The 22,861-nt window shown below is 37.1% G+C and overlaps 2 protein-coding genes across 5 annotated transcripts; both read right to left on the bottom strand.

Moving 5' to 3' along the window:
* Positions 1-162: 162 nt before the first annotated feature.
* Positions 163-8,281, bottom strand: LOC103990099 (uncharacterized). 4 transcript variants are annotated; one of them, XM_018827147.2, is made up of 13 exons: positions 7,623-8,281; positions 7,348-7,481; positions 7,098-7,266; positions 6,147-6,230; positions 4,956-5,361; positions 4,726-4,809; positions 4,089-4,643; positions 2,947-3,082; positions 2,677-2,839; positions 2,481-2,609; positions 2,192-2,386; positions 1,497-1,619; positions 163-904 (listed from the first exon to the last, which is right to left on the bottom strand). In XM_018827147.2, the coding sequence occupies exons 5-13, from the start codon at positions 5,215-5,217 to the stop codon at positions 788-790; spliced, it is 1,764 nt and encodes a 587-aa protein (XP_018682692.2). In that variant the 5' UTR covers positions 5,218-5,361; positions 6,147-6,230; positions 7,098-7,266; positions 7,348-7,481; positions 7,623-8,281; the 3' UTR covers positions 163-787. The 4 variants fall into 4 exon arrangements, with proteins under 4 accessions (XP_018682692.2, XP_018682694.2, XP_018682693.2 ...); XM_018827149.2 differs by having other exon boundaries at positions 7,098-7,261; XM_018827148.2 differs by having other exon boundaries at positions 7,563-7,636.
* A 956-nt stretch (positions 8,282-9,237) lies between these two features.
* LOC135615886 (CSC1-like protein HYP1) lies at positions 9,238-22,485 on the bottom strand. Its single transcript, XM_065114966.1, has 10 exons — positions 21,972-22,485; positions 21,681-21,836; positions 18,892-18,955; positions 18,331-18,540; positions 17,259-17,453; positions 14,773-15,071; positions 13,245-13,521; positions 12,170-12,442; positions 10,164-10,397; positions 9,238-9,628 (listed from the first exon to the last, which is right to left on the bottom strand). The coding sequence occupies exons 1-10, from the start codon at positions 22,250-22,252 to the stop codon at positions 9,473-9,475; spliced, it is 2,145 nt and encodes a 714-aa protein (XP_064971038.1). The 5' UTR covers positions 22,253-22,485; the 3' UTR covers positions 9,238-9,472.
* Positions 22,486-22,861: the final 376 nt, after the last annotated feature.

Below are 22,861 nucleotides of genomic sequence, written 5' to 3'. Positions count from 1 at the left end.
CTCCTCTAAACTCCAAGCTTTTGCTAGTTTCTGAATCCCATACAAAGGGAAAACAAGAGACGGAAGAGAGAAAGACAAGAGGGAAAGAATTGGAAGACTAAGACATGAGAGGAGAGGAGGAAAACTCGGCCTCCAGCCTGACAAAAGATCCTTCAAACTATATTGGTCTGATAATAATGATAACAATAACCACAACAACAACAAAATAATAATTGTTTGATGATGACAAGATTACACCAAAATGGGACAAGATGATCTTTTTTGCAGCCACATTTTTGTCTTTTTTCCTAAAAGAAATATAGGAAGATGGGATAGATATTGTCATGTGTCCAACTTATGGCTTTCACCTGCATACACAAATCCAGACTGCTACATGGATCTTTCAACTTTGTGCAAGACAAATACTTGTCTAGCTAAAAAAAACTGAGAGTTGGTCTTCACTTTTCACTAGATAATATCAGGAGTACTACTCATCTCCTCAACAAGATTGATTATCAACACATGTTTAAGATGGACTTGTGGCTTCTATCAGATATAAATCTCATCATAAACCATTCCTTTGAAGGTTTTGTTAGACCACATCTTTGGCTCTCTTTCTTTTTCCAAGCATGAATGCCATTGGCCAGTGTGAATCAGTTGATGCCAATGCAACTCTTGTGTTTGGGCTCTCAATTAATTGGCCAGCCATTGCACAGTACTAGTGTGTTTGCAGAGGTCATTTGACTTGTTAGATTTCTTTCTCGGCTAGGCAACTGGCTTCCAAGGTTGACCCACATCCTCAAACCAGCTACATGTCGTGGTCGACCGTCATGAGTGCTGGAATCTGCCCATGGTTGACGAAATCGATTCTGTTCAACCTCACACAACACAGGAGATGCTCTGGTAGTTCCTCCTGTTTCTGTGCCTGCATCAATTTCTTTGATCAGATGAACTCACTGAAAACCCTCATTTGCTGAAAATTTTTCAGAAATCCCAAGATCTTGATGCTCGAACTAGCGATTTTACAATGGTAAAGTCGTTTGACATATTCAGAGCTAAATGTAGAAACATGGCATGCAATCTACTATGGTAAGTCGCATCACTATTTCACGTATATTCTGGAGTGTCATCAGATTTGAAGTTTACGCCTCTCTATTTGGTGATTACCTCTCCGTTCCATAAAACTAAATGATACATTTGTAGTTCCAAATTGATTTTTTACCAATGAGTGCAGCAATAAATTTACACTACAGCAAGAGTGACATAAAGCAATGAGCTAAAAATATGAATATGTAACCTGCAATTTCACATGCACACAAGTCAATGCGATAAACAAGGTCAAACTCATGATCGTGATTAGCCAAAGTAGCTAACAAGTTGGAGCAACAAACAGGAGAAAGACCCCATACGGTGAGTGAAGGATAAAGATTTCAAGAGCATCATTGAAACAAATAGCATCAAAGGAAGGCCAATAACAAAGCAGGACAAGTAGGGAAAAACTGAGTATTCATTCGTACCTGAATCGTTAAACCCAGATCAAGTATTCCATGTTTCAATCGTTCTCTAAATGCTTCAAATCCCTTTCTTGATATGTAGCTAAACCGGTGAACATCTAGGTCAATTTCAAAGTAATTCGAACCCTGTATACAGAAAAAGAAAATCCATAACCATGCAACCATAATATGACTAGATCATGGTCGAAAAAGTTCGACCCAATATTACTAGATAATTATAAATCTTGATGACATAGCTACAGAAAATTGTTCACTTTCAACTAGGAGATACACTTGACATTAGGAATCTAGCCAAGGACTTCAATTTCATCCGGACCAGTTGGTACCATCCAGCCATGAATAGGAAGGCAGGCCACCCCATTTTGGGTGATTCATCCTTTTTTTTCCCTGTTTTTCTAAACTCCAAGCTTAAAAGCCCCTAAAGCACTCATGAGCGCTCCCTGGTCCTCCTGCAGTCTCTATCGCCCTCCCCGCTTCATCCTCCATCACCCACCCGCTGCCAGCCTCCCACCTGCCGCCATCTCCTCCTCCTCCCCTTCTTCTGCTCTAACTCCTTTCCCCCTCCTCGTTCTACCAGTATGTGCTGGCATACCATGTACCGGTATGCTGATATGAATCTAGTACCAATTGCATTCCTCGATTCTAACATTAGCATGTGACATGTAATGTAAAAGAAAGGCTAGTATGTCATCCTGCACCTGATAAAAATTGTGTTGAGGGCGTGAAAGCACCGGCTTCGCATTGTAAGCATGGACAAGTTTCTTTTCTGCACTATTCAACTGGAGATCCTCAGGGTTGGCTAACCCAGCCAATATTTTAAGTCTTTCTCTGTAAGGAGTGGTCGAGTCCATCGGAAACCCTTTAACCTTCTCTATTTCATCATTTACAAATCGCTGCAGAGGATCGTGTAGCATGAGCACAACTGGAATCTAATGAACATTGACTAGCAGTGATACTACTGTAAGAAAAAATGTTGAAGCAACTTACTCTAATACTATCCTGGAACTGGGGAGAAATTTCTTCGTCGAAATTGTCAGATATCTTGAAGTACAGTACAAGACTCATCCCTTCACCATCGCCATCACCGAGGAACATAGCAGCAGGATAAGTAGGAAGCTGTCAAGTTTGAGGAAAGTTTTAAGATGAAACCAAACAAGTTAGCCATAAGAAATGTGAAAGATACCTGAATATTGACAACCAGCAGAGAGGGCACTTTCTCCTGTGCCTTAATAGAGGGAAGCTCAATGTGCTGAGCAATGTGATTTACTTTACGTTGGCATGAAAACAAATCTATACCGATTGGAGTGTATGGGGTATGATGTGGAGCAGGCGATTTTTTCTTATCTCTGAGTAAGAACATTATATAGCTTACCAAAACCAACAACAATAAAAAAAAGGAAAAAAAGTTTTAGACTGAATTATAAGCATTCAAAAATACATGAACTATTCGTGCCTGAAATAGCTCTCCCCTCGAAGCTTAAAAGATGAAGGTTCAAGAGTAGACCAGCATCCTTGCGCTGGTTTTTCGCTGGTTGAACATGGAACTGACAAGCCTGCTATTGGCCGATATAGGTATTTCTTTGAAGCACCTATTCCAAAAGTCGCCATATCTATCATCATTTTGAATTTTATAGAGTTGTAAAGCACAAAGCACACTAAATATGAAACCAAGATTAGAAAATGAAATTGTCACAGTTGGTAATTGAAAATGGAGTTATCTATCACAAGTGTTGTACGCTGTTATGAACTTATTTAATACATCTACATGAAAATTTTAAGGGAATGAGAATAAAATCTCAAAGTAAGTAGTGCTTTGAAGGAGTAGAGTCAGGAGATATCAAGCATCACAAAATAAAATTCTGATGGTTACAGAATTGTCACAAACACAATGAACAGTGAAGTATAATCTTGAAGAAGGATGTTGTATATACTGTAATGAGCTATATTTAGTGCAGCTACATTTATATTACTTGAGAACAGAAAAATAGGAACTTAATGCTAAGAAGTGATTTAAGAAGCAGACTGATGCAGACAAATTATATATAGAACTCTCAACAGAAGGTCTAGTTAACTTGCATAAAATAAATGATCCATGTCGTAAACTGTTGTCACTTAAGGACAGAGGTTACAAACTTCAGCCTTAAGACATCAATTTAGATTAAAAATCCTAAGTTGATATATCCATACATATACATGTGTCTATAAGATACTATGATAGGCGACAATATTAGATGAAAAAAAGATGAGTAGCACAGAGGTTTCTAGGAATGCAGGGAGCAATCCTGTTCTCATGCATCAAAAGGAAAACTCATGAAGCATAGGTCCTTACTCTGACACTAGATATCTTGACAACCATGGGAAACTAAATAGCAACATAAGAATAGACAGTGTACAGGCAGTTTCATATTGGCAATCAGACAGTTCCATAGGAATGAAGGTATTCAACATGTGATTTATCTGCCAAAAGAAATTCCATGATCATTATGCAGTAAAGTAGCTGCAGCATTTTGATCAGCTTGAATATTAGCCGGTAATAATAGTAAGATTTAATAATAAAATCAAATGAACAAAAAGAGACAAAATAAGTTTACTTACAAAATTCAGTAGTTTCATCTCCATCTTTGGATTTTCGCTTAACTGAAACCCTGATCACTGCTGACCTCCTCTTTTGACATTGTGGGCTAGTAGTAGGAAACTGTTGAATTTTATCGTTAAAGCTGATGGAAGGAACTAAATGAGGTGCACATGACGAAGACAACTGCTTCAATGCGCTGTCACGAAAATTTTCCCCCGTGTCATGTCTTATTTCCTTTAAACCTTTAAAGCTACCGCAGATATCCTCTAAGACCTTTTTCATTTTGGTACAACTTTCGGTCTGGTTTCTAAGTTTTGCTTCATCAACCTTTTCCAACTGAATATCAGACCCTTGTGGATTTACAATCTCAAGTCTATCTGCATCTTCACATTCATCATTGCTCAAAAGCTTTCCAGATTTGCCCTCATCTGTTTCAATGTGTTGTTCAACTGCCAAAGCAATTGGGGTGGTATCAAGAAGTTCCTCAAACTTGCATACAGCATCCACTAAGAGTGAAGCATTTTCATATTGCAGCATTTGGGTCCCAATCGAACCATTTATTGAAGAAAGACAATCTACAGAAAATAAAAGAACCAAGAGATATTGCTCATTTGAAGGCACCATTGTATGATTGAGATGAAGAAATTAATTCCATACCTCCACAAACACTACTGAAGTCATCATCAGATTCAGACTCTAAAATGCTGACAGAATCAAACCATACTTCTTCTTGGCATAACACTGCAAGTATATATCATCATCCAATTATTTAGTGTTCCCAATTATTCCCTTTCGAGAAGAGGGAGTAAAGAGTGAAACTAGAAATAAGGTGAAAACTGTACTAACAAAAGCATGACAGGCTGAAGCCATCTGAAGGAATCCCATACCTTTTCTCTCCATCAGGCTGTGATGCCATTGCAATTGAGTAAGATGGAATGCAAGATTTGAGACCTCAGATTTCCGGCGAGTTGTTGCAGCAGTCTTAACATGAACAATCTGACTGCAAGCAAAATGATTTGGTAAATCATTTTTCCTAGGGGCAGGTGCATCGGAGACTGATGTAGAAATCTTCCTACAGCATTTTCTTGATCGGAGAGAATACTTCCGAGATCTAGGTCTTCTGTTTAATGTTGACACACAAGTACCCATGATAATGCTGAATAACAGAAAGTGTTCACTGAATCACGCCAACCTCTTTAAAAGAAATGGACACAAATTTTATGCACGCTAAGAAAAAAAGGCAAATCTGCCATATGGATGCTCGAGAATCTCAGAATTGGAAACTGCAGGATCCTGTAAAATGTGATACATAAAACTTATTATCTTAATTCAGATACTTTTAGCAGTACGTATTAACTTGCACCAGTAAATGCTAAGCAGAATATATCAGGTTAAAATATACATTAGTAAGCGCAATAATATATCATCCTTGTACCATTGAACACATATGTTAATCAACAAAAGAGATACTGATGCATTAAGATACTGTTTCAATAATGAAAATGTCATATAGACATAGAAACTGTTCTAATTCTGTTAGTGGACTACTCACCCTCATCGTTGTGAGAACCTTTTTCTTGACAGATGCCATGAAACAATACTCTCACCTTCGATCATCACATAGAATGGACTATGCAATGAAAGATGCTCGTAACTAATAGCCCACATTACCATTCAAAACCCTGTCCTCTAGATAGGAAGATGACACATTATGTTAAAATGATTTGGTTAACCGTCAGGCCCACATTACCATTCAAAGCCCTGTCCTCTAGATAGGAAGATGACACAGTATGTTAAAATGATGTGGTTAACCCTCAGTCAAATTTCTAGTATCAAAAGCAGAAATATGCCAATGTCAAAACCAAACTCCAAAAAGGCTGCAGATCATATCTCAAGTTAGCAATATTATCTAGAGAAATCTCATTGAAATTGAGTTATTAAATATCTTTTACCAGCAAAACCATCTAAATGATGCAAAATAATCCTGTGGCACTGCCAAAGACAAATCTTAATTTAATATACGCAGAGAACAGTAGCACATTATCAGATCTTGTATGCAAGACTAGCAAAAAAACTACCTTGCAATCAGGAGAAGCAACCAGGAAACTGAATTGAGATAGTCTGAGAGGAGATCTAATGCAATGTCCCAAGAGCCAGAGAAGCTGCAAGTTTTGGCCTCAGAGTCAGTCTGTTCTATAGAAAAGATACGGACTTCAACGGCAAACATCATCAAGTAAAGAAAAAGAATAAGAAAACACTTGATGTGATGCTTGTCAACAACCGAGTAGATGTGATGTCCGCGTGAAGAGGCAGAATCCTAATAAAATGCACAATAATTTGGAAAATAGCGGCACCAAAGATTTGGAAAATATCCTAATAAAATTCACAATAATTTGGAAAATAGCGGCACCAAAGATTTGGAAAATATCCTAATAAGATGCACAATAATTTGGAAAATAGCGGCACCAAAGATTTGGAAAATATCCTAATAAAATGCACAATAATTTGGAAAATAGCGATACCAAAGATTTGAAAATGATCCTAATAAAATGCACAATGGATAGCAAAAAATTCAAGAAGACCAGACAAACACAAACCAAGTCAAGATCCAATTTTTAGGCCACTGAATTTTCAAACACATTAGTTGGTAAGAATAAAAAAAAAACATGTGTTTGATCAACAATTTGACTTGGCATTGCCATTGTACTAATTTTTGACCCATCAGAACCGCAAGCCAATTTGACAAGTTGTCTCTTGATTAAGATAGGAGATAGCAATTGGAAAAGAAGAAAAGACGGCAGAAATGCGAATCAAGTATATGACTTGAGCAACAAAATCACACATCAAGAACACCAAACACAATCGAAGGACAAGAAAGAACCCCAGGAGGAGCCACCGGTAAAAAAGACGAGATTTTGATGCAAAGCACGGATCGGCATCAGATATTCCACCGGAAACAACCATTTGGAAGGAAAGAAGGAGAGATTTTGAAACCGATGATGATATTCTAAGACCGCAAATGATCAGACCTCGAAGCATTTCGATTCCAGGTCACGCTCTGCCACCTAACAGGGAAGAAATCCCCCGCCTGAAGCCCGCCGCCGCAGTTTACTGCCCGCCGCCATTGGCGTCTTCCGCGTCACGTGGGGAGAATCGAAAAGACGAAGAAAGCTTCCACCTTATTGCTGCTTATCTAGTCTTGTACCACAAAAGAAGCAAGCGTTGGCGATGAACAAGGAAGGGTTTACTGTTACAACCCATCACAATCAGTAAACCTACCCATTTCAAGAGGGGACAAGGAAGGAGATTAGCTTGCTCCAGCGTGGTGATGGATCCCAAACTCCCGCTGCAACGCTCCTTCCTCCGTTTCAGTCTTCACCGAGTTCCATTGAGGTCTTCCATTGAAGTCTTATCTAAAACAATACAAGTTTATATAAATCGATAACCCTAAGTTAAAGGCATACAATTATAATTATCAAGCTTGTCTAAGAAACCATGATAGACAGGTTACTGCGAAAAGAGCAAAAGAGGATGTGAGGTAAGAGCTCAGTTACTTGAGAAGGTGGAAGCCGAGCTGAGTTCTCGTCATCAGTTGTTACTTGAGAAGGTGGAAGAGCACGCAAGGTCCCATCGAGAGACCAATCAATGCATGGTGGGCATGTTTGCGTTGGGGGAGGTGATGATGATGATGATGACCGGCTTTAATGGAGTGCATGCCGTGAATCCAACTTCTCCTTCTTTTTCCCCCCAAAAGGACTGCAAGTGCAGGTCCCATGCAACTCTCAAAAGGTGGTAAGTGCAGGAATCCCATGCATCCAAACCTCTGCTTTTCTCTCAGGAGCTGCAACGGGTGCAGGTCTCGTGATATTATCGATTGCTGTGGTTACGCTGTTCTTTTCTGGACTCCCGAGAGGAAGACGAGTCGGTGCACGCCCACCTCCCTCCCTGGAAAGCTAAACTAGGACTGCCTGAGCTGTGAACTCGATCGGTGGAAGTGGGACTTTTGTGTTGTGGTACCGTTCTGTGCAATGGAAGTGACGACTCAGTGGGGATTCTGAGTTGCTGTACTGGTTTTCCTTCTTCTTCTTCTTCTTCTTCCTCTCTCTCTCTCTCTCTCTCTCTCTCTCTCTCTCTCTCCACTTGATCTATAGAGTACTGAAGCAACTTGCCATGGAAAAAGAGGACATTGTGTTTGGATAATAAAGTTATAATGGGCCAAATCAAATATCAAATAGCAGACGATTCAAATAGGCATTGATTTCGGTCACATACTTTTATGTTAAACGTAACATGGATTTGTTCATGTAATTCGTATGAACGGGTGATGGGTGAAGAGTGCCCCTATCCAAAGGGATCACTGACTTCAAGTGAGGTGGTTGACCTCAACAACCCATCCAAAGAAACCACCTAATCCAAGTCTAACTGGTTGACCTGCTTCAAGAGTATACATGCAAGATGGGCATCACTTGTTAAAACATGGAGGCACACATGAAACTAGTAGAAATAAACTTTTCTAAACTCTTAATGTTATAATTCAACGTATTGATGTATCGATTAATTATCGATACAATACATACCGAATACACCGAAGATATACCAATATACCATATGTGAGGATATACCGATATACCATATGTATCAATCTCTTGTCAGACCAATACATATCATGCATACCGAGTGATGTGTCACAGTGCGACGATGAACCCTACTTAGTGCTAAATATAATATTTTACTCATTAAAACTCAATTATAATTGAGTGGGGAGTAAGTAAATGCAAATACTTATTACAAGTTATCAGAGAATTAAGCAACAAATGGAATCTTCCTTTTGTTTTGGTTGTTTTGACACCTGCCTCAACCAATACTTGCTAATGGCATTTATGGAGCATATATAGATAGGTCCTCAAAAGTCAAAACCTTTTCTGCAAGCCGTGCCTCCTGTAAGAATTGAAATCTTGATGAATTCAATTCCATTAATTATGGACCTAAAGAACAATGATGTTAAAGATTAAGGCCTAATTGTGTACTCTTTCTTCATCATCCTCCCATTTACCACATGCTCAGAATAACTTTCTTCAAGTTCCTGAGCTGATGTGGATCAGCTAGCCCAGATTTGCAATAAAGACAACTAAAAAAAATGACCATTATTAAGATAAACACCAGCAGCAGTAACAAGAACAACAATCTATTTGGAAAGGGGATCATATGACTTATAAACAATAGAAGGTATCAACTGAGCCAATCAGGTAATGAACACTGAAAAGTCCATATTACAACAAAAGCAAAAGGAAGATTGCAACCATTCCTAGTTTACATTTCACCTTCCTTGTCAACCAGCACCCGAAACCCTGGTGGATGACTTATAACGCGCAACAACCAGCAAGAAAGAGATCCTATCTGATTTTTAAACTTTAGAGAGCAAGGGGGAATTGTGGTCGTTCGAGTTTGTCGAGTGACGAATTGGCATCAGAGCTGGATCACGGTATGCAGTGTCGAGTTTGTCGAAAAATTCTTCCATTGCTGGATCATTCCGATCTTCTCGATCTTTCTTTATCAAAGTCTAGAAGCAAACCAACCGAAAGTATCAGTCAGGTTGAGTTCTATAAATAGAAGCAGTTGCAGGTAAAAGATCTCCCATATATTCTACTTAAACAATAGCCCTATTATCTAATAAATTGCACAGGAGAGTAACAAACAATTAAGACCACAATGAGAGCAATAACCCACAAACTTCTATTACATCTTCGAACTTGAAACATCAAGTATTATCAACATATGGTCACATTTCAAAGTTAACAAGTGGTGTTGCAAGAATCTCAATCAAGGACAAAACAAGTCCATGGTACAATAACTAAAATAAGGAATACCTCACTAATTGTGCAAACTCAGTTAACTCAGCCAATCTTAACGAGCAGCAAATAAAAAGATAGGTAACTCACGAAAAGGAAAAACAATTAGCAGATTCACAAGTTGTGTAATACACAAAAAAAGATTAAACAGGTGGACATTATTCTTGATCACATTGAGAGTGTCTGCATCATTCAATACAAAAACAAGTAGGGAGAAGAAATACATTTGATTTGATAGTGACACACCTCAGCTGCGAAATCATGAAAAATAGGAAGAAAGCGCTTTCGGCAATAATCATTAAAAAGAAGGGTAAGCGCTGGAAGTGGTAAAATTAAGGATGATGCAAGAGGAAGCTTCTTAAGCCCAAATATTCCAACTGCAATTATCTGCATAAGTACAAGAGAGAATATCGTGGTGTTGTGAACAATAGGCCAAAACCTTCCACCAGTGTCATACTTTGGCTGATACACATTTAGTAGCTGCATAAAATTCCAACTACAGTTAGTTCATATCACTTAAAATAATGGTGCATCAAAATCATTGTGGCCGCAGAGCTATGGTGAGTGCAACTGTAAGAAGTACGGTTCATATTAAATAAAGTGCATAACTTAGTTCATAGCTTAGTAGAATTATTTTGAATGTACACGTACAAGTATTACATTCATATTAAGTAAAGTATAAAAAAAGGGTTCATAACTGCTGACTTGCCACCCTTGTGCCGACCTTTATTTTTTACATCATTGTTTAAAACTGGTGTAGGAAGTTCGAGAATATGTACATAATAGAATGAGAAAAGGCAAGAACCAGATAGTGAATAAGATACTTAAATAATTAGATTGTAGGTAGACTAATCATAGATTTTATTCAAAAAAATAAAACATTGGACATCCTACAAGCAGAAGAGGTACATATAATTTGAATTGAGGCATATTTAACAACTTGTTAATATTATCCAAATATCCATGTAGTGTTAATTCACTTAACCCTGAGTTTCAAACGTACAGTAAAACACACATCAAACAGAGTTTATCCTCTCAATACATGTAGCACATGCCATTTATTCTTATAGTATTTTAACCAAATTTGCACAAAGGAGAGCTGTCACATTGTGTTACCACTAGAATACAAGAGATAGTGATATTAATCCCCACCATTATAGGTAATTTATCAGGAAAAGCACTGAAATATCCACTTCGGTTGTCCATGAATGTCAATTATTGGGAACTAACCAAACATGCCAAATAACCTCAAGCAGATCAGTAACAAGTAAATATATGCCAAAAGCTGAATTTTTTTAAAAAATTTTTATGATTCTTTTAGACTCTGTTGGAGTAGAAACTCTTCCAGAATCCAGATTGAGGATTGAAGCCCAATCATGGGACAAAACATCCTCAAGATGCAAACCATCAGTCAGATTTGACAAAAATGTAAGAAGGTTTCTTCTATCTTCAACAATGAAATTTAGTTTATCAGCAGTTCATAGCTGATGGCAAATAGTTAGCACTTCGAGGCTTCTTGTCTTTGTAGTTGTCTCTATCCACTTTGATCTCTACAACGAAACCATTTGTTGTCTATATAGATCATGAACAGGTCTTAGAACTGTGTAACAGAGTAGATTATGGACGGCACCAATACATTTATAAATTATTTTGCCTAAATGGTCCTCTGCTAGTGTGACCAAAGAGTCTCAAGACAACAGTATCTATGATCTGAAAGGAAAACAAAGAAATAACAAAATAACAAATTCTATGGCATGGGAAACCAAATGAAACAAAAAGAATAAGAAAAACTAAAAAAGGAATTATTTTAGTTCTTATGACTGATGGACCAAGAAGTTGCAAAATCAAGATTGTTGTGCACATGGATAAATCTCATAGTAATCTAGATTCCTAAAGTTTTCTGCTCAATGTATTCTCATTGTATTCCTGACCAAAAACAGTATCAGCAAACAAGGACCCCCAGTCTTTAGAAGATTAGGGGAGCAACAGATGACCACATTGGTAATCACATTCAAGTGTTATTCCACAGTCCATAATGGAAAGAACTACAAACCATTAATTTGTGAAGCTAAAAGTTGGGACACTCAGCATCAAAGAGGTTGAGTTGATATTCCAAAAGAAAACACAAACAATGGCTCTAGAAATGCCAGTAAATATTACCTCTTTCTGCCAGTAAAAAACACCAAGAAACAACAAATACTGGATGTGACATAAAGGAAACAGAAAGCAACGACGTGAAGTGTTTTACTGACCTGATTCCGGTAGATAATGTACCCAATGCAGAAGAACACCAATATGAATGGCAGAATTAGTGGAGCTAAAAGAAAGTAAGTAAACCCAAGGAGCCCAAATAATAGAACTCTAGGTATTTCACTATAGTATGGGATAGATGGTATCTGGAACTCATCATCATTGGTCTTAGAACAACGTCTGCTTATTAGATCACCAATAAAAGCGATTGTGCGATTAAGCTCCCAAGATAAGCTAGTCCATGATGTTACCACATATGCAATGAAAAATGAAGCCTAAAAGATGAAACAATTTAGTAATTTTCATCGTCAACGAAATTTCATGATCCAACAGATTCCCATATTTGTAAGTTTCAACAAAGACTAAAACATAAAGCAAGAAGTTGTTGTAATCAGAAATACTTGTTTGAATATATTTAACCAGTAGTATTGAAAGACAACACAAGAAGTTACAATATCATAGGCATTATGCAAGTTTTCTGATAGCCATGTGTACAACCAAATAGTCCAAAGTTATGCAGCTGGATAAGCTACCTACCTACAAAATCGATGCTGCCTGATTCCATATTAGGAATCTTTATTTGGCAGGCAAAATTGTCATAGTTTAAATTTAATATATAAAATTGTAACATTCTGAACTTTAATAACAATCAAATGTTGCATTGTTGTGCAATCCTGCACACCATACCGTATGACATTGCCATTAACAGTGATTTGTTGTGTATCTATCATGATGTCATCAATAGTTTGGAACCAGAAATAGAAAGTAGGGTTCTAGCATTAGTGAGGTCAAAGGTTGCATTGTGTTATGAATGAATGATCAATCACCTTTTTTTGCTAATTATTCAACCATGATGTTGCTCTAGAGGCATTTGTTTCAAGAGGCTTCTAGCACTTTAGTGAAATCATTCTCGTCCATAAAATGTGCAGAACCTTCTAGCAACTCAAAATTCTACACATCATTACTTCAAATGCAATGCAAAACAATCAGGGTGAATTCTTCAACAAATGCAAGAGTACAGACTACAATTTACAACTGTCTCTTATTAGATGTTTAACAATAGCTGGACAATCTTACCTGCGCTGGCACAGCAACAGCTAGTCTTTCAGGAATAGTTTTTGGATCAAGGAATATCTGAAATTGACTTGTAACTGATCCAGTGAGCACATTTGCAAAGAAGAGGAACCATATCGTAAATAAGAGCATCTTATTGCAAGCACTTTTCTCAATCTCACTAATGGCAATATAGCCTTGCATGGCAGAGAAAAGCTTCATGATAGGAGGCACAAGAGATGCAACAAGATGAAGAAGAAGGCTGGGAAGATAGCCTGTTACTATTTGACTGACAACGGCTCTGCAAGCATATATATTCCCAGAAATTAGTATTCAGCGAATATATCTAAATTCAATTATACATTTCAAAAAGCATCGTACAATTAATTAATTGGTTATTCATCTCTTCATTTTAATTGTGTTATACCCACCTAAATTAGTCAAGGAGAAGAAAAAGAAAATGAACGAAGTTAAAGATGGAAGGAATCAAAATCTACTTTGATTGAAGATTTCATCTCTATAAAGAAGTTTCCCCTAACTACAGCAATGGAAGATTATCATTCACATATTCTATCAAAAGAGAAGAGTATTTGCCAAGACATATCTAGTAATTTATCTTATCCAATGAATGAAAAGATAAATGATTGATTAGCCTTGATGTAATTGCATTTATTTTGTTAATCATCTTCACTTTCTTCTTGTAACTGGGGCATTAGTTACTTAGTGTGTGAGGCATGGTAACTGGGGCATTAGTTACTTAGTGAATGAACGAAGAAATTTTTTCTTCCATGATATGTGGGAGTGTGTGAGGCCATAATCTCTCCCTGATGTGAGTTCGGAGGACTGAGTGGATCCAAAAAGTTATTTATTCCTATCCTTCTCTCTTTCCCTAAATATCCAACCACCAATCTTCCGACATTGCAAAGTTCTCAAATCCTGAACTTCTAAAAGCCTAAAGTTGTTGAAGCTACCCAGTGATGGACCCTCGTAAATGAACTTTACAACCAAGTCAAGCTAGTCAAGAAGGATGGATTAATGTCTTTGGCAATATTTTATCCTAATATCTATTAAAATAAATATAGTCTACATTATCATAAAGATGACTAGATGAAAATATATGCTAATCACAAATGTGATCACCGATTTTTATATGCTACATGAAGGCATTAGCTATCTAACATGCAAGACTGCAAAGTGAGGAATCTAGATTTCACGATCATGAAGGCTCCTACAGCTCCATAAAAGGATCATTGCACAAGATGGATTTTGTCAACAAATAGAGGAAACAATGAAGAAAGCAGAGTTTAAAGAAACCTATGGTACTGACAGATGGCAGAGAATACAGTAGACAGATCAATTGCCACTGAAGCTAAAAAAAATAGTTATTAATTTCACAGACAAGAGAGAGAGAGAGAGAGAGAGAGAGAGATCTATTCTGTTAATAGCTTCAATAGAAAATAGATAATCAATAAACAAGATAGACTGAAAAGAAATTCAGTTATTGTTTTAACAAAGAGAATAATGAGAAGTTTCTCTAACTTGAAGTACCTACATTTTCAGTATGTTCTTCAAGAAAGGCAATAATGCCTCCAACTGTTCCAAGTATGTCAAACCTTGAACAAATGCAACGACTAGAAGAAACAAAACTATCAACAGAACAGATGCTGCAACGACCACCGACTTGGAAATCCATCTTTGTGTGAATGATGTAGAGAAAAAGGGCCAGTAGACATCATGAGGTTCAGGAGCGTGTTCTGTTACCCATTCAGTGGGATTAGTAGATTGTCGGATATGAAGAGCCTTCGCAGCACCATACCGAGATCTGAAGCAAACAAAGGCAGCACGGACTTCCTAAATTTTTAAATAGAAAATGAGATTAGAACAAAAGCATCCAGTAGCATAAAGCTAATATTTAAAATCAATTCTTGTGGTGGGAGTATAATTGAATCAAATTTTGGCTTCTATTATTAGGTCATGTAAGAAAACAAGACCAGCAAAGGAATTAATTTTAGTGTAGAAAAGCTCAATTTGAAGGATCACTAAATGGGCATTTCATGAATGCCTGAAAAATGAAGAAGTCCTCATCAGAAGTGGTAATAGAAGTCAAAAGATATCAGAAAAAGACCTCATACTGGACTAGTTTATTTTGATTACTTGTCAATATGTACTTGTAGGGAATAATAGGCACTCCGAGGCTCCTGCCAATGCGGATCTGGGAAGGGTCAACGTATTTGTGGGCACACAAATTCTTTTAGGATCTTGTGCCAACTATTATCAATATCATATACAGATATGCTGTCAGATCTTAATAACAATTTGTAAAAGCAAAGCCCTATATAGGATCATAATGAGTGTTACCCAACAATTCAAGAAGATGAGAGTTGCATGAAATACATCCTGCTATCTCAGAGTTCCCAATCGAAATATTTTTCAAGATAAAGGAAAGGCAGAATACTTATCCTTAAAGTTCCTTTCAAAATTCAGCATAGTTTCTTTTGGTTTTTCAAAGTTCAACAGATCAAGCCACAGCTTTCAAAATCATAATTATTTATACATTCAAATATTTCAATCTGACCTCACAGTATGTTCACATTATCCTGTTATTTCAAAAATAAGCAACACGACCAAGAAAAAAATCACAAAAACTAAATGTATCACTGAAACATCTCATTTGATATAATAAGAAAGTTCTTTTGTTATTTACTTGAAAAAGAGTTCAAATTCCATGTATTTTATACTGGGGAAAAACAAACAAAGCTGGAAAACAATTTATGACCAAATAAACAAGTTAATTGGATGAAATGCATGAAATTGTTGATTTGATAAATCCTTTTTGCACTTTGGTTCTCATTCACATAAATCTAAATTGTTGATTGGATAAGAAAAGACAAAGGGCAACCTTTGATTAAAAGAAACTAAGAAGTTGTTGAAAGTTAACCCAAGCTTAGTACTTCTAACCTATTGTTGCTTAAATAATCCAAGGCTATTAACATCTTAAACTATCTAAACAATTGTTGCTTAACCAATTTAGCATTTCTATTAACCTATCTAAACAATGTCAGGTTCACCTATTGTTGCTGAAACAATTTAGTACTTCTAACCCATTACACTATCGAAACAATATGTAAACAATATCAGCCTTGATACCTGATGGAACACAAATTAAGTCAATGTTGGGACATCGGGTTCACCTCTAGTTTGGATCCAGGTTGAAATTGTCTGGTTGATGCTTAATATTGATTGCACTTTTTATCTTCCACACACGGATTTTGATCATTATTTTTATTGAACTAGTTGATGGTCAAAAAACACTCAATTTTGTTAAAGGAATTACCAGAACCAACTATTTTCACTAATCAACCTCTTAATCAATCACTCTGAAAGCCTCTTTGCCAATTATATTGACATCCAAGGCTCCTTTTATGACCTTTCATGTAACCTGTCCTCTATGAATATCAATTTTATGTTCAAATTCAACAAAAAATTCTAATGGGAAAATAGCAATAAATGCATGCTTGCCTGAGGTTACTAAAAGTTAACAATAGATTTTCAAATGGCAGCCATGAGGGCGGGCCTTCATACATTGCAGGGCCCATTGTGACCTAAGTCAGAACCACCACAAAAATAATAGAATATCATGAAATCTGTTTGCATGTGGGTTACAGATAAATGCATCTGAATCTAACAAGACTGCAAAATTTGGTTGCCCTTTCTATTATGAGGCAAACCATGTTTCTTGTATTGTCAAAGTACCTATAGTTATGAACTGTGAAGTCAAAAAATGCTTCACTTTTATTAAGAATATAAAGTGAAAAAAAAACATCCATAAGCAGAATAGATAAAGGAATATTAAGATACACAAACTAACCAGATGCGCATCAGTCCAAGACAATCATAAGACAAAAAGAAAATGCAGCTCCTCTAGGTTTCAGCTGATCAAAGAAATATACCACCCATGCCAGGCAAGAACAAAGACAATGATAACAAGCTTCATAAGCAGTACATTGAAACCCATTAAATCAAAAACCATGGATATACCTCTCTTCCAGCAGAAATATCTGACTGCTCTAATCTGACATTCTGCTCTAAATCTTCCAATTGTTTTGCATAGTGGCCCATAAGGTCGCCGTTTTTCCTGAACAATCCTAGAAAGCCAGTGTGACTTTGGTTTTGCGAGGAACTTGGTATGGATTTTAGGTGGGTAATTCTCCTATAGAGATTCTCAGTGTCTGTCTGGACAGCAATTTATGCAATGTCATTATGACAGATGAGTATCAGAATCAAACATATAAAACATAAGTGCGGTAGATTACATTCAATTGTAGAAGCACAAAGAAAACTTTTTGAAGTGTTTTTGTCTTAACATTCAGCAACACCAGCATCTCAGCAGGGTTATTGCTGATTGGGAACCAAACATCAGAAGATATTTTACAACAGTAAAATAAAATGCATGATAAATAACCTAAAAACAACAGCAAACTATGAAATGTATACCCCATTATCTTGTGATTTTTGTGGCATTACTCCAATACAATTTGCACCAAAGTTCTTGCACTGCTCAGAAGTGCAAAAACCAGACAATCTAGTTATTATCATATGCCCCAATAAATATATACTTAAAAAAGCATAGAGAAAATGGCCTTTTTACCACAACTAGCAACCTCATTTTATGGCACTAAGTGCTCCCTTTCCTCCTCGTAGATAGAACTCTTTCAATTTATATTGTAAAAAACAAGAACTAAGTGAATGAATGGTTAATATTGGTTCCGCACAGACTAACTTTGGACCTTCAAGCCAAAGTTAGCATCCTTCATAAATCTCCTCTTCTCGCTTCAAATTTTTTTCATTAAAACATAATATCTCCATATTCAGGTTATTTGCAAATGGTAAACACCACTAAGATCTCATCAAGCAGACAAAGACAAGCAGGAGAAGACACATGATTCAAAATTCATAATGGTTTTTCCTAGATTACTACTTTACTATGAGCACTATCATTCTATCTATATCATTTTTTGATATAGAGCATCTTTTCAAAAACCAAAATTTTGCAAAGAAGCAAAAAAATTGTAAATATCAGCTAGATTTAAATTTTGTTTCCTGTTCTTACAATTAGACCTCGGAGCTTGCTCGTCCGGCGAACCACGGTACTGGCCAAGTAGTCTGATGGATGATAATCCATGAAAAAAGTCTCCACAGTATCGCTTAAGGAACTCATACCATGTAAAGGGATATCACGAACAAGAATGGTGAAATGATGCGGTTGTGGTTTGGAAGAACTAAAGTGAGAAATCCTCTTATTAGAGATATATTTGTACTCCTGTAAAAGAAAAACATCATATGAGTCAATTGAGCAATCCTCTTATTTACACTCCTGCAAAAGAAAATGCTACAAATAGCGAAACTAGTGAAACAATAAGCATGGTTAGTCTACACATCTCATGATGAAATTGTATCAATGACTTATGGACTAGACCAAATTAACATCTTTAACAAGTTCAGATATATCAACTAATACAACCTACCAATCACAGTTAAACTTGGTGATACTTCAAGGAAATAATTAGAAAAAGCACCTGAAATGGAAGAGTTGCTACAAGCAAACATAATGTTTATCATATAAAGAAATTGGGATAGGACAGTGAAATAATTCAGAGACAGCGACACTTACAGCATACAACAGATAGCACACTACTCCTGTGATGAAATATGCAGCAGAAAAATGAACCCACAACCTGCCAATAAATTCTTAAACTTCTGAATAACAATCACAGATTCAATAAACAATAAAGACTACTGTTTCTCCTGTAATGATAGCAAAAAATGACACCATAACATGCCAATAAATTCTTAAACTTCTGAATAACAATCACAGATTCAATAAACAATAAGAACAGAGACTACTGTTTCTCCTGTAATGATAGCAAAAATTGACACCATAACCTGTCAATAAATTCTTAAACTTATGAATAACAATCACAGTTTCAACAAAAAAAAAAGATTACTACTTTAGACAGATTAAATTAATATGTAACCCTTAGGCAACCAGTCTCTGTGACAAAATAAAACTAGCAACTTGATAATATTGAGCATTTTTGTTGACAAGACAAACATACAAGATAACCAACCATCCAGAGATCTCACTTGAATGGAAAGACTGCCTCAAACTGCCATGTACTGCTACTAAATTGCCAATTTAACATCCATGCAAACTCACATGGTCGAAATGATACTATGTATTAAGAAAAATTCTTAGATATCAAGAAGCTAACAAAGAATAAAACAACAAATAAGAGTTGATGTATTATATCATATACATATTTTTTTTTGTGTATCTAATTTATTAATAAAAAATTTCTTCTTTCTTATTATTCTCTCTAGATAGGCCTTTTATCATTCTTGAAGTGGAAACTGCCTTGATAGCAAAGTCATATCCTATAAGCTCTCTATCTTTACAGAGCTTGCAGTTGCTAGAATTTAAATGAGCATGTGCCACTAAAAAAACACTTAGAGAAGTACTAAGTACAAGAAGGCAAAAAAGAGCTTCTAAGGGCATAGGTTCAATATCTTGTTTTAACTCAGTATGAGTATCATGTTTCTACTTTCTACTGTCTAGAAAGGCCATCCTTCTAACTAACAACATAGGGACATGGTCAAAATGAATATAAATTTCATATATGGATACAGGGATATGCAACAAATAAATATATAATGTTTAAAGACAAGTTTTCAAGTGATCATAATATTTAGGTTTACTAACTCTTTTCTGTGTTTCAGAAAAAAAAATCATGATTTTTATTTTTGATATTATTTTAAAGGATGAACCAAGTCCCTAATCTTCCCAAGTCTCAACTTTGAGGAAGAGGAGGAGGAGAATGAGGAAGTTATTTTCCTTTTCTCCACGCTGACCATGTTAGATGCAAAGAGAAGAGAAGAAAACCTCTCTTGTACACCTCACAAAACAAGACTCAACCATGGTTTAGAGTGGAAAAAGCAGCAAATGCAGCTGTGTCCACCCTATTATCTTTTTCTTTTGCTTCACTTTTATTTTTTCCTAGTGAAATCCAATGTCAATGCACCTGGAATCCTGATCCATACAGCATTATCATACCAGTTTGTCAGTAGGCCAAAGCTCAGTGTAAACCAACATCAGCAATCATTGGTCTTTGCAGAGTAGGAATAGACCAGATTTTATGACCAAACCTCCAGTTCATGATCATAATAGATACGAGTCACATTTAAACAACCCATGAGATTACCAGATCTCAGTGGATTTCATGCACCTTAGATTCAATCCTTCTAACAGCCTCATAGTAATCAAGGAAACTTGGTAAATCATGACATGGAGTGGACATGTTTTGGACCATCAAAGAAAGAGATTGGTCAGGAAATTGATAGAATTAGCCAAAACAAAAAATAATGAATACTAAATGCAAATACTTTATTCCAGGATTTATATTATCTTCAATAGCTTATCACTTTCTGAATATATTTTCAGAGATATCTCAGTTCCTATCCAAGGAATTTTAACCATAAGAATTGTCCGTATTTGCAATCTGCACTGAGCAGGCTACCTAGTTTCAAGAGAAACTAACTAATTTCATCATTCAAAAATCAACCAATTATTTTATTATTTTTCATCTAAGCTTGCTTGGTTCAGATTCAACCACATGTTCACCTGAAATTGGGTTTCGGTCCTCTTAAGTCTCAACTTCAAGGAGGAGGAGGAGAACACAATTTCCTTATTGCACTAATCACATGAGACATGAGGAGCAGATGAGATGAGACCACTCTCTTGTAACCTTGAACATGCAAGACACTAGAGACGAGGTGGAGAAGAAGGAAATATTAAGAAGAACCTATTTAAGTTCAGTGGAAAAGCAGAAGTATCTGTCAATGCACGTGAAATCTTGAATCATAATGGTGCCATCATACTAGTCTGCAGCCAGTCAAAATCAGTATAGATCAGCATTGGCAAACTTGGCCTTAGTCTAATCGAAGTTCCGGATCATGATCATATTGACAAACAATCTATCAGATTATCAGGTCTCATTTGGTTTCCTGCACCTTGAATCTGAACTTAACAATAATAATGACATGGAGTGGAGATGTTTTGAACCTTAAAGTAATAAATTGGATGGAACTAGATACAAAACGTAAAAAATTAAGTCTAATTGCTTTATTTAAGGACTCGTATTATCCTCTAGAGCATATTAGCTCTGGAATAAAATTCAGATCATATATGGGACTTAACTTCGAGTTACTTGTAAGCAACCACAGGAATAAGTGAAGATGGGACAAATTAACCGAGAAGCAATTGTTAAGGTAGTGCTAGTGTCTCCTTTTCATCAGTGTACTCATAGACGACGATCGAATCTGCATTCAACTCACGTTTGGAACATGATACTATGCAACAACAGAAAAGCAGCAATCTTTTTTCGTGCAAACAGTTTTGCTTACCAATTAGAGCTGTCTTTTACATTTGAGATGGTGAACAAATCAAGAGACTTGTTTGGAAGATCAGAAAAGTCAATATCCCGAAGATGATCTCCCAAATAATTAACGGGGAGAAGAACAAATATCCCTATGATCGCAGCGACAGAAAACACCCTCAGACTGCACCAGAATCAAAGAGACAACAATCAAACAAGAACAAAACTGAAACAATCAAGTCCAGAAACCCTTGTATCGTCAAAACAATATCTAGGGGATATCCGGATAAGTAGGAAATAATAAGAAAAAGGCAGCCACCTGAAGATGAAGATGCGATTGAAGACGACACCGTCGAGACCGCATGAGTTAAGGAGCTCATCCTCAGACGGTTGCCACGCCCTACGTACCCAACCTGCGGAGGGAAGGAGGGCCTCGATGTTGAAGTGGCTGCGCTGGCCGGCGCGTCCCTCCGCGACGAGGCGCGGGGCGTAGACCTTGAGATTGCACGGCTGCTTCCGGAGGACGGAGTAGAGAGCAAAGAAGAAGACGCAAAGGCCAAGATTGATCCCCACCGACGTTAGCAGAGCCGAGACGATCATCTCATCACCCAAGAACGTACCTCGATTTTCTTCACTTCACTCGATTCCCTACCTCGAGCACGAAGAAACCTCCGGAAAAGGAACCCTACAGGGATCTTTGGAGAGGAGATTTGTGGGTGTGGGAGAGCCGCGTGGGAGAGCCGAACGGAAGCTTTGGGAAGAAGAGAGCAGTATCGTCCTCGTGGGCGCTACTTCACGCCACGAGTGCACGACTTCAGCAACGACCCAGTTCCAGTCTAACTGGGGGTTCGTGACTGAAGTCGCTAAGGAAGCATTCCACTCAATTAATAAGTGGGGCCCGGACTGCGATTGGATTAGGATTATCTGAGCCACATTGGCAAAATTTTTCAACCTCGACCCAAGAAAATACCTGACCATTCCCCACGAAGGAGTACCGCGGGACCCGTTTCTGGGACCCCCATTCTCGTCGTTTAAGTCGGCAAATGTGTTTGTTTTGTGGGCTGTGACGGGACGCATATGAAGAAAGGAAAACGTGGAAGTTGAGCGCTCTATGAGAGCCACGTGGACGGCGCATGTGAATGGGTAAGGGATCGTGTCGGTTGACGTCGATATTTTCCGAGCAATCAACGCATCACGTCGTCTACATAT

Source organism: Musa acuminata, chromosome BXJ2-6 (assembly GCF_036884655.1).
Source record: "Musa acuminata AAA Group cultivar baxijiao chromosome BXJ2-6, Cavendish_Baxijiao_AAA, whole genome shotgun sequence".
Taxonomy (NCBI): domain Eukaryota; kingdom Viridiplantae; phylum Streptophyta; class Magnoliopsida; order Zingiberales; family Musaceae; genus Musa; species Musa acuminata.
Note: the sequence above shows the minus strand (reverse complement) of the source record. Positions and strands in the feature narration are given on the sequence as shown.